Source organism: Pygoscelis adeliae, unplaced genomic scaffold (assembly GCF_000699105.1).
Source record: "Pygoscelis adeliae isolate BGI_AS28 unplaced genomic scaffold, ASM69910v1 Scaffold101, whole genome shotgun sequence".
In the NCBI taxonomy this organism is placed as follows: Eukaryota; Metazoa; Chordata; class Aves; order Sphenisciformes; family Spheniscidae; genus Pygoscelis; species Pygoscelis adeliae.
The window spans coordinates 7,320,240-7,333,010 of record NW_008824238.1 but is presented as its reverse complement, the minus strand read 5'-3'; the positions used below and the strand labels follow the sequence as shown (position 1 = coordinate 7,333,010).

The following is a 12,771-nucleotide window of genomic DNA, read 5'->3' as shown; positions in this document are numbered from 1 at the left end:
AGTATGGAAAACATCTGAAGGGGGCATCAGAAAAAGTCCATTTGTTATGCTTTTCTCCTTTACAACATTCTCATTTCTCTACGTATCTACGTATAGACACATATACACTCGTATATGATGGATTCTTGCCCTTTTAATACCTACCTTTAAAAAGGAAAAGGTGTTATCCTTTTAAAAAGTCATTTTTATTCTAAAGCATAAGTCAAACATGTCACATAGACGTTTACAGGTGGTGAGCTTGCTTCACAGTAGTGAATGGTTTAATTTTCTAAAGTGGTTTCTAATCCTGTGGTCTCTGATTTTTTGAGTGTCTCTTTCTAGATATCTGATTTCTAAGATACTGATTTTATTTGGAGATATAGATGCTAACTGGCACAAGGTCAGAGTAGCATGAAATGCAAACCTTGAAGCAACTGAAATTTCATGCTACTCTTGAAAGTGTGGGCCTCGACACTTTCATATCAAAAAATCATTAAATAAGTTTCTGTAAAGCCACAGAAAAAATAAGCTGTTTTTACTGAACGGCATTCTTGCTCTTTGGAGTATGCTTTGTGTTCGTGGCATGGGTCATGTACATATGTATATGCAATGGGGAATGTTTCTTTCTTCTGCTCCAGAATACAAACCCCGATTTGTTCACACTCGCCAAACCCGGTCCTTATCTGTGGAATTTGAAGGTGAAATATATGACATAAATCTTGAAGAGGAAGAACTGCAGGTGTTAAAGACCAAAAGTATCACCAAGCGTCACAATGCTCAAAATGAGGAAGAAGCAGAGGAAACCGATGGTGCTCCTGGTGACGCAATGATCGCTGATGGCACTGACGCTATAGGTCAACCCAACTCTGTCAGAGTGACGCACAAGTACAATTGCTTTTTCTGTGGTTTTTTTCCTTAAAATGAAATCTTTGTTTTCTAAGTGTATTCTCCCTCTTTCAATTTTTTACAATTTTATGGTTACAATATTTAAGAACTTAAAACTATGCTGTAGATTTTAGATAAAGCTGAGTTGTTTCTTAGTAGGTGGAATCATTTAACTTCAGTATGTGTATTTTAAAGGGAGGCATCTAGTTTAGATTTTATTTCTGAAGAGGGATAGGCATCTCCAGAGGGAGATTCATCCTCTGTATTGAAACATGCGTCTTATGATGCATTAATCACCCTGTGAAGCTGACACTCCTGCTGTTCTTTATAAAGTCTGGGCCACCAGCTTAGCATAGAGGCTTAAATTTGAGAGGATTGAAAGCCCACACTAAATGAGGATGGATTAGATCAGTTACATCATCTTTCTTAATGCTTAGTTGTTTGCAGCCAGTAACATTAGCTAAGATACATTAGACCTGTTGATCCCTGAAGAGACCCACAATCATTTTTCCATCCTGGAAGATGCTTAGATTTCAATTTTTAGCCCTGCACTAAATCTGAATGAAAAGGCAAAAATCTCAAAGTATTTTTTAATTTAAAAAAGCTAATATGATTGATCTGAAAAGCCAGGCAGACACAGGCAATAAAAATCTTCTATTTTATCCTTTTTATTGTGTTTAAAAGATTAAAAAATGTAAATAACATTTCTCTCTTTTCTTTTCTTCTTTTTTTTTAACATCAAGGAAAACATAAAAGTTAATTTTGAATAAGTAAAACTTATCCTTTTTTTACATTTATAATTTCCAACCATGGCATTAATAAAGCCTTTGATAGCTTTCTGGAAAAGTTATTATTTCTCCATAAAGTGTTTTGACTTTTACTGAATACAGTATTGTTTTCAGAATTCTGTGAGTGAAGAAAAAAACATAATAGATGGGACGATAAGTATCTAAATCTTCCTTTCTGCTATTCTTCTCAAAAATTAAAAGAATGGTTCTGATGAAGCAGAACACAAGAAAGGTTGTCTCTATAAAATTGGAATATATTTCTGTAATTAAGGAATTTCTGTTTGTCAGGATGGAGCCTTTGAAAGCCCAGCCTGTAGTCTGCTGGATTTTCTATCTCAGTCCACCTCCTTGTCCTTCCACGTGCTTTTTTTCTCTTGGTAGAGCTGTTTTTTCAAACACTGGTATGAACGTTTTTGTCATTGCATCACTTTTTAACTTGAATGTTCTGTTGGCTTTTTTTTAACCACTTGTTTGAACTCTTTGCTCTAACTTCAATTCTTTTTGTTCTTTACTGATTGTATTGATCTTTAGCCCATTGACTGTATGCTCTGTTCTTGACTATTTTGCATACTTGGAAGATGGTTCGCATTCATGTGGCAAGAGGAATGTATTTCTCAGGAGCTGGTGGTTAAAATAAGCAATGGCACGTTTAGTTAAGAGGCTTTAAATTCTGAACAGATTTTTATTTCAGTTTCAATTTCATTTCTGATTGGATTAAGAATCTCCAAGATGGCTGTGCCATTGCATTTTTGTATAGCAGGCACAGTGCATCTGTCATGGATGAGGATTTTTTTTTTTTTATTTTGCAGAGAAAACAGATTGAAGCAATTATTAATATTATTAAGTCAACATAAGAAGACCCTGTAGAGTTTATTTATTTCTTAACAGAGTATAACAAAGTATTGATTAGGAATGTTGGAAGAAAGAGAAGAAATGGGTAGGCAATTAGGAAACCACTGACCTTCTTCTTCCTATTTGTTAAACTCATGTCTACAGATGTTTTATTCTTCCAAATGACACTATTCACTGTGAGAGGGAGCTGTACCAATCCGCCAGAGCCTGGAAGGACCACAAGGCTTACATTGATAAGGAGGTAAGAGGTATTTTAAAATCTGAGTGAAGAGTTTGCACTGCTACCTTTTCAAAGAATAATTCTGACTTGGAAATATTCTCTGCAGATTGAGGCTCTCCAAGACAAAATTAAGAATTTGAGGGAAGTTAGAGGACACCTAAAAAGAAGAAAACCAGATGAATGTGACTGTAGTAAACAGAGGTAAGAGACATGACATTCAACACTGAAAGCTACACCGATTGCTAAGGTTTACACATTTTCCAAGTTTTTTGAGGTGGAAAAGAAAGTACATATGCTTTATTGAGGTTTATAACCACTGTAGGTACTCATTTTAGTTAGATCGCTTTTAAGAGTAGAAACTACTGTGAATCAAAAGAAGATAAATGTAAACATTTTAAGACTAAATATGTTTGTATTCCACTAACATATTTGAACCCAGATGTAGTTTTGCTATAATCTAGCATAGGATCACTCACGCAGATCTAACTTCTTTAAATTAAGTGAAAATCAGAAGTCATTCTGTGTAGTTCTTTAAGAAAATGTCGAAGATGGTATGTTTCTGGTTTGTTTTTGTGTTGAAAATCGTTTCATGACTTGATAATTCCTAATAATTTTCCCTGTAGCTATTACAACAAAGAGAAAGGGGTAAAGGCCCAAGAGAAACTCAAGAGCCATCTTCATCCCTTCAAGTAAGATTGTTATTATCCTCTCACTCTCTCAGCTGGCTTTTTGGTGACTGGAGAAATATAATTTTTTGGGTTTTGGCTTTTTTTCGTGGAGAGGGGAAGGGAGGAGGCAAGGGGAAGAAAACGTCACATATAGCAACCTCTCACAAGAAGTCTTCAGTAGGTTTGGACAGACTTGTGAAAGTTTATGGATAATATTTTTAAAACCTATTGATAGAAAATGGATGAAATTAATCATTTCAGAAGCTGATCAACCTCACAATTGTTAAAAAGATCCAGTTAAACCTAAATGCAACAGTGCATCATTTCTCATGCTTACTGAAGAGAACACCTTCGTCATAACAACTGGGGTGGAAGCTGAGCTAGAAGAGGGGCATATTCTCATCTTCTCATCTTTAAAAGAGCCAGAAAGATGTAAAAGCTGCTAATGCTGTTGTTAACCAAATAGAGACTGTTCTCTGTTAGCCATGCCCAACTTTCCTTCTGAACAGAGAAGCAGCACAAGAAGTGGATGGCAAACTGCAGCTGTTCAAAGAGAATCGGAGAAGGAAGAAGGAAAGGAAGGGGAAAAAGCGCCAGAAGAAAGGAGACGAGTGTAGCCTTCCTGGACTGACGTGTTTTACCCACGACAACAACCACTGGCAAACAGCACCGTTCTGGAGCTGTAAGTCTTAACCTCCACAGGCAGACGTGATCTAGGTTATCCTCTGCTGTGTTACAGAGTTTGCACTTCATGCAGTCAGAGCATTATTTTGAAGAACTGGCACTTAGTAAAGCTGCTGCTGCTGTTATTCTGAAGTATGAAGGAAGAATGTCGCTTGAGTATGTTTGTAATTGTGGCATTACTTATTTATATTAAATTATCACAAGAGGCTTGATGCTAAACACCGCAGAAACATAAAGGAGAGTTGGCCTCTAAAACATAGACTTTCATAACCAGCCACTGAGATTTGTGTCATCTCTTGGAGATCAAGATGACTAAGTATTTAATAGGAATTTCAATTGGGTTTCCAGTTATTAATAATAATCTTATTCTTGCAATTGTCACAAATCCTTTTTGGGACTTGACCTTTAATGTTGTCACAAACTTCAGCACATAAAAGGTCTACTTTAATTTTATCATTTTGATTTCCAAGTATATAATAAAAAACTTACCTTATCGTGAAGAAAATACAGATACTACCCCTTATGAATTCTTCTCATTATGCCCATTTTTTTATATTCTGAAAGAATTTAAAAGTCACAACTGTGGAAGGCTAACCTGTTATATAAGAACAAAATATTAGAGCTAGAAAATATTTTAAGTTCCTTTAAACTTCAAGGTATATAGATAACCATCCTATTGAGGCATGTTTCAACATTTCTTGGTATTCAACATTAACAAAACAAGACCTTTCTCATCTTTGGTGGCGGAGGAAGAAAAGTGATTGAAACCTTTACTTTCAAAAACTTCAAGATCAAATAGTGGTTAAGTTACAACATACTTGACTCCAAGCAGAAAATTTGCTAAGAACAATTTTTCATTTGGAGAAAGAAGTTGTCTCCCGGTGATAATCTGTTCTGATTGCACTAGGACTTCTGTTAATATGCTTTTTGCATTTTAAGATGTTCCTAAAGCAGTCATATGCATGATTTTTGTTTAAAAGACAACAATTAAATTGGCTTATTACTTTTTAACTGTGGAGTAACAAACAGTTCTGAAAAGTGTTTTCATATTGCTGTGCATTCTGGCAATGCTCCAGCAACGGTCATGGTGTAAAAAAAAAAGTCCCTTTGACGCAGTCCATAACTTAAAGAAGAGCTAATGTATTGATTCACATTACACAGATAAAAAGGTCCAATACCATTACTATTTTTATGGAGTTTGTTCAAAACATTTATACCATTACAGCTAGTCACAGTACTAGTAACATCTAAATAAATCTAAATAAAAATCTAAGGCAATATTAATATTTTATTACTGAAATTAAAGAGACATTCATTCTTCTATAGCAAAACTTTGTTAGCAGTTTGTTTGAAAATTAAGAGAGATACCTTTCTTACAGCCTTTTCGGCTGGCAGAACAAGACTATAGACAAGACATACCCAGGTCTCCTGTATGGCTGCTCCGATCACTGTGACACCCAGACCCAGGTGTCTTCAGTCTGGAGCGGAAGCCTGTTCTAGATTTCCCCAGGTTGAAAAGTGAAAACAAGATGTACTCCAGTTACACTGCTTGGGATTGTCCTACAAAGGCCTGACTGAGTGCTTCAATTTCCATCTTATTTGTGTATCAAAAAAATGAAATGAGGGATTGCAGTTCAAAATAATAGTTAAGTGGAAAACTCAAGCCAGTAAGGGAGAGCTGCTTAAAATGAGGCACAGGATTATCCATTGGTCTTCCTTCTCACCTTGGTTCTTCCATCTTTCCTGCATTCAAGGTGCTGGGCAAGCTCCCTGCTTGCAAACCCATCTCTTCATTGCCTCATCTCTCTCACTTGCCTCATTCCCATACACTGCCTCGCGCTTTCTTGACTGCTGTGTCATTTCCATCTCACTCATGATATCAACTAGCAATTTCACCTTCCTCTGTAGTGCTTATAATTCTGTAATTTTCTGTTGTACTTGCATCTCAGAGGCTCTAAGTTAAGGTTACTTACTGTTGGGGGAAACAGTATCCTTATATGTAGTAAGCAATTCCAAGGAATCCTGTATACAAATCTTAAGGATCAGGATTTGTGTTGTCTTTTTGTAAAGTCTGAATTCTGCTCAATCCCAATAAACCTTATATAACTCAGAACAGAATATGCCTCGTTAACTATAGGATTCACTACCTTCTCTTTTCATTAACTGTATGTTTGTGAAAATTACGTGTTAGCAACATTTATTCTGTTTCAGATGAGACTCTAAGATTATTCAAATAGAAGATGTTTAAAAAATTGATCTAGAATTTAAGTACCTGAAAACCTATAGAGGTTTCACTAGTACAAGAAACAAGCATATTATTTTTTACTGAAAACTAATAACTTGTTTCTTTAATTACAGTGGGCTCTTTCTGTGCTTGCACAAGCTCGAATAACAACACTTATTGGTGTTTGCGAACAGTTAATGACACCCACAATTTCCTCTTTTGTGAGTTTGCGACTGGCTTCTTAGAATATTTTGATATGAACACTGATCCCTATCAGGTAAACCCCTTTCCCTGTTACAAAATGTTGTTCACCAGACTTCTCTAGGGGTTTTTTATTTCTGTTAATGAGTATTTTTTCCCTCCATTCCTCTTTTTCTCAGCTGACGAATACAGTACATACAGTGGAAAGAGGCATTTTGAATCAATTACATATACAGCTAATGGAACTGCGAAGTTGTCAAGGCTATAAGCAATGCAATCCGAGGCCGAAGGGGCTTGAAACAGGTACAAGAAAAATAGAAGTGTTTATTTCCATTTTATTCTTTTTTTTTTTTCATCTGCTTAAGTACTAATTGTATCCATGAATTGTTGCTCTCCTAAGTGTTGCTCTGAGTAGTTCGCAATGATCCACATACACCATCCTGCACAACTGCATAACCAAGAAGCTCCTTTGCAAGTTTGCACAGATTATTCTAGACAGATGTTGATGGCAAACAATGAGATTTGACAGAAATGTTGCAGAAATGTTATCATGTTATTTGAGCTCGTCAATAGCAAGCATATGCAGATCTTTCATAGTCATAACTCTATTCTCTGTTGCAGGGTTTATTTGGTTAGGTTTTGTCTCCCAGCAGCAGGTGAGGTATTAAATCCTGTGTTTATTCCAGTTGCTGTTTGTCTATATGAACAACCTCAGGCTCTACACCGCAACTGAGACTTAACGTTGCAAACTTCTAATCAGCAGTAGTCCCCCCCGTTTTTGAGGAAAGCAGTAGTACTTTACAACAGTCTCTGAGTAGAAAAATAGCTGGTATTTATACTTCATAACTCTGGAATTCATTGCACTTAAATTTGGTTGATTGAATATTGCGATTTTTTTTACAGGAATATTCCTTTCTACATAATTTGTAGTGTTGCATCTTTGTATCTCTTTCTTCAGCTATAAATGTTTCTCTTTTTTAGAATATCTAATTGTTTGGGGGTTTTATTACTTTTGAAAAACTGTGGTTTTTCAGTTCCTTTATATAAAACTTCCAGGAAATCTTTGTTGGACTGCAGCTCTGTCTTTATTTAACACAGTACATTTCTTTTTAGGAATTAGACGCTGTGCATGGACAACTGCATTGTGAATGGTTTTACAAGTTCTAAACACTAACAAAAGTTACTCTTGTATTTTCCTATATCAGGAAATAAAGATGGAGGAAGCTATGATCCACACAGGTATCCACACTTTTTTATTCTTCTCAGCAGCTTCTTTCCAAATAATTGCATGACTCCAGTCCATTTCAACTAATGTCTGTATCCTGCCATGTTGCACACAGCATAGCTTTTGATGCATGCATTTTCTAACTACTTTACACTGAACTTGGCCATTGTTTTTTAGATCTACCATTCTGCATTTAACGTAGCTCATTGTCATAGCAAGACTTCATACAGCTCATATTCCATGCCTGTATTTCTTAGATGTTTACACAGGGAAAATGACACAAAAAGAATCACTTCTTTTGGGTTGTTTTCCGGTTGTTGGGTTGATTTTGAATGGGTTGGGTTTTTTTTCTGGTTTTATTTAGGAAGTCTGTACAGCTGCTTTTTAAACGTAAACCAAATGTGCTTAAAAAGCTTTCTGAGGTAAATGTATCCAAAGAGCCTAATCAACCTATGGAAGTAAAGTAAAATCTTCTCACTGGCTTTAGGAAATGTTGGCAGATGCTGCTTTCAGCAAAAGCAGTGCTCAATGTGAGCAGCATGTGCTCAGAAGCCATCAGGAGACAGGTCAATATAAGTATGGTAGAAAGATGAGGCTCCTTGGGGTAGGGGGGGCCAATGCTTTCAGACCAGATCACACACGTGTGAAATGAAATTTCTTCAAAAGATTGTAATATTTGAACTGGGGAAGAGCACCAGGTGAGGGTTTTTATACCTAATGTTTGAACCTGAGGAATACATGAAAGACTGATGTTTGCAAGTATATTTATCTGTTTGCAAGTGTACTTATCGTACCTACGTGTTTATCATGCAGAGCCCAGTTCCTCCTGGTGGAGTAACCAGTCAAACATAACGCAAAAGCCTGAAGAGGCTGAAAAACCTCAGTTCTTAACAGTACTGCACTTGCTGCTCATTGAGCAATACTTGTACTCAGGGTGAAAAACAGGTTAAAGTCAAGTGTCATATTTAGACTTGATACCTTTTCATGGTATATCAGTTTTATACATTTTCTTCTCCATGTGCTTTGGTGGATTATCTCCTGATATACATTGTTTACCTGAGATGTAAACTGGGTCCAAGGAATATACAAGTCTACATAAAACTTTTTTTCTACAGGGTCTTCTGAAAAGAACCTTGTCATTAGCTCCCAGCAGCCAGGGAACAATTAAGATAGTGTATTTCAATGTTTTATAGATCTCCAATTTAAGCATCTAATTTTTCCTTGCAGCCAATTTTGAATTTTCTGACTTGAGTAATTTTGGGATCTAAGTAAATGATAAGCTTTCGTTTAATTATATCCCAGTTGTTTGCATTGCTCATTACAGCCTGGTGGGAACTGGTTACTACAATGATAGAAGGTAGTCCCCGTAATTATGCTTTTAAGTCTTTCATTAGAAGATGTCCTTGTAAGCATTCCTCATTTTAACTAGAGATGTAACAGAAATGGCATTTTTGAACTGTAGGATTGCATGAAATAGTAGAGCACACAGGATTAATCTTTCAATTATATCTTGCTACGCTGTTTGGTAATGAAAACATTTTAACTTCTGATACCAAGTCAATAAACATTATGCTACTGGGATAAATAGCAGGTATAGTATAACACAAGTGATACTGCTCTCTGCCATTACATTCCAGACACCCAGTTTCTCAATATACACAGATGCCTGGGTTCAACATTTTGGTTCAAGCCCCATCTTGGTGGAAATTGGTTTTCTCTTCTAAAACAGAAAAAACCATTTATCAGGAATCATTAAAACAATCTCTTAGAGGATCCTTTTCTTGATGCCTGCAGAGAAGCCAGCGGAATAAGAAAGGGCAAGTCCTATGCTGCTAAATCATCTGAAATATGCCTTAGGCTTCCTTCAGGTCATTTAGTTCATCCACTCAGACCTGTTTCCAGTTCAAAATGTCCTGAGTTAGTACCGTGCTACAGGTGTTACAAGTACAATATTGAGACAACAGGCCTGTATGGAAACAGCCGGTATAGTGCTGTTTGCTTAACACCTAGGGAGAGAGCTTCAGTGGGGAAGAACTAGTGTCACCTCTGTCCTTTGATGGACAGAACAACTCTGCAGACGTGGTTGATAACAGGATGTGGGAATTGCACACTCCTTTCTCCTCTCCTGCTTCTCTGAGGTTTTTCAAAGCCACCAAGGAGATGATTGTACCCACTTGTCTTTAGTCTCAGAGGAGATATATCCAGATCCCTTATTAGTTTTGAGACAACGCAGCCACGAATGGCATCATGGGACTCTGGGGTATGATAATTGGAGAGTGAATCTTGATTTTTAAAAATCGGAAGATATTCTACTGTGAACAGTTAGCAACAATTTTTCTCTCTTTTGGATCTATGACATAGCTGAGAGATTCCAAAATATTGATCGAGGAAACCACTGCCATGCTGTTACTCGAATGCATCTGCACTTTCCCATTTCACACCTATTTGTAATGAGATTTCTTACAGGGAAAAACCTTTTCTTTCCTCTCTCCTTCCCGCTGTATGCTTTGATTTCAGTGGGAAACTTTTCATGCTTACTGCTAAGTTGTGGAATTAAGCTGTGAGGTGACTCAACCAACCAACCAACATACAGCCAGCTCTAGGACCTTAAGACTTTGCTTTCCTATTTGTTTAACATGTATGAATACAAGTTATCTCTGTCCCATGTGTTTAAACACGTTATTTTTTCTGCTTGACATGAAGATCTTTGAATAATTCTCAGTGCCTTCCCAGCTGTGAAACTCCTCTGAGACTGCAGAAACAGTGCCACATTTAGAGGGGAAAAAATAGATCCAGCATGAAGGACCATGTAGCTCTGACTCAGCCTTTGAGCTATTTTGTAGGCATACAGCAAACTCCTTGCTGATCTTACTTCTCTGCAGCACCCGTTGCCCCGCTGCTGAGGCTGATGGAAAACCCTGCTCCTCTTCACTGGCCCCCCAGACCTCCCCACCACCCACCCTGAGACTCAGGCTTGCCCAGCTCAACCCCCCTGTCCCACTGCCTGGGACAGGCAGCAGAGGCTCCTCTGGGCCCAAAGGCGCCTTTCTGGCCCCTGCTTTGCCCTCCGCTGCCCTGGTCCATCCCCAGACCTGTCACTGGTCAAACGGCAGCACTCCAGTTTCAGTTTCTGCTGTCACACACCAAACCGCTTCGGCCACCGACTTTCCTACAGGCTCTGATTTGGCAAAGAAAAAGACATATGAAACTATCAATACAAATAATAACGGAGCAAAATTTAAAGATTGTTGCATTTGCAGTGTGGTTAATATCTTAGAGGGTTTGGTGACTAAATTCCTTAAAAATGCATCCCTTCGTATGATGTTTTCTAGGGCCCTTTATACCTCTAAGCGCTGGAATAGTAAGACCTTTTTTTTCTTGAAACCTCTGCACTATTTAATTATTTTTTGTTTCAGGAAACAAATTGTCCATAATTTGTCTTATGAAGATGGCTCTCATGTGGCCATAACATGATTTTATTTCTCTTGTCTACTTCAGGAAAAGAAAGAAGGAAGACGCTCTGTCATAGCTGTCCTATCAGATCCAAAAAGCTTGTGTTGCCTCCTGTAATAGGGAGTTTGCCAAGTGTTTGCAAAAAAAATATTTCTAGAACTTGCTTTAAAAAAAAAAAGATATTTAAATTTAACATTGTACAATATTTACAGCTGTTGTATTAAGTGAAGAAATATCAATTAAGATCAAAGATTCAGGTGTTTCCAAGTAAGGAAAGTGGTCTCTTTGGTGCAGAATAAGGCCCCTCTTCATAAGAAAATATCAAGTTTTTTTCTGACCATAATGGTATTTTTCTGACTTTCCATATGATGGACTAAATAGTGGAGAAATTCTTTCCACTGTGAAATCCCAAGCTAATAAAGAAGCAAAGTATATAAGCTATGATAGATACGAGTTGTATCTTCTGTTTTACTTGAACCATGAGAAAGGCCAAGTTAAAATGCAAACAAATTAACGGAGATGCCAAGAACCCACTGTAGGGATGAAGGGTTCAATACAGATAAATATTTGTGCTCAGTTCACGCTGTTGGACTACAGCCACTTGAACTTCCAAGGTAATTACTACTATCCTACCTGCCTGTACAATTTTCAGAGAGTAAGTCATCTCAGTGAACTAATTACTAAATATTGCCTACAACATCATTTGCAAGGACAAATTTGCCACTTTCCCTGACAGGCTTTTGCATTACCTGATTAGTTTTTCTTTGTAGTCCACTTTGTTGATAAAATCTTTGGACTGAACACAGTCTGCGCAGTGAATTAAATGAAATAGTGGTGTTCAATGTTACTTGTCAATATAAAATTTCACACTACATTTGATAATCTGGGTCACTATAGTCACTGTAGTGACTTTGAAAAATCTTTTGGCAATGGGTTTCCTTCATGTCTTTGCTTTTTCTGGCTGTGATTAATATAAAATGCAGCCCCATTGCTACTTATAGACATATGTATGCCTTTTATTCAAACTTATTATTTGATAAAGCTGTTAGACATTTTCTTTGAAAGCTTTTTTTTTAATTAAAAAAAAAGAAAACCTTTAGGAGGTTCTATATCCATGTATATTTTAACACTATTTTACGGAGTGGTGCAGTCCTATACATTAATTCACACCAAGTTCTTACAGCTTTTATTTCTCATAATTGCTCCATGTAAATTAAAATGAATGTTTACAAAGTAAATAAAATACTACCTTTGGCTATCATTTATTAAATAACCTATGGCTGGTTGGTTTGTAGACCATATGCCTCAAGCTACCCGGACACCAAATTGCTGTGGGCGTTGTTGAAGTTCAGGTCACTAATGGCTTTCAGAGTTAGTCCCATCTTTTATACTTAACCATTGTTCATTTATTCTATATTTTGGTGGAGTGTTCAGGAAAGGCGAATGGATTATTCGTATACTGAAGCATCTTTCCTGCCCTGAAATATCAGAGGAAAGATTTACCTCTGACTGTCATCACAAAGCCCCATTAGACCAGAGTTTGCTCTTCTTTACTCAGTCCAAGGATGTAGCAGAAGACAGGGAGTTTCTTG

At 37.0% G+C, this 12,771-nt stretch overlaps 1 protein-coding gene across 1 annotated transcript in view; it reads left to right on the top strand.

Moving 5' to 3' along the window:
* Positions 1–12,771, top strand: part of SULF1 (sulfatase 1) — a 67,345-nt gene that overhangs the window by 53,816 nt on the left and 758 nt on the right. Inside the window, exons 12-19 of the mRNA XM_009335041.1 lie at positions 618–864; positions 2,649–2,745; positions 2,831–2,925; positions 3,348–3,413; positions 3,902–4,074; positions 6,435–6,577; positions 6,681–6,804; positions 7,707–7,740. Of these exons, the coding sequence (XP_009333316.1) occupies positions 618–864; positions 2,649–2,745; positions 2,831–2,925; positions 3,348–3,413; positions 3,902–4,074; positions 6,435–6,577; positions 6,681–6,804; positions 7,707–7,740 (979 nt within the window). The remainder of the gene's footprint in view (positions 1–617; positions 865–2,648; positions 2,746–2,830; positions 2,926–3,347; positions 3,414–3,901; positions 4,075–6,434; positions 6,578–6,680; positions 6,805–7,706; positions 7,741–12,771) is intronic.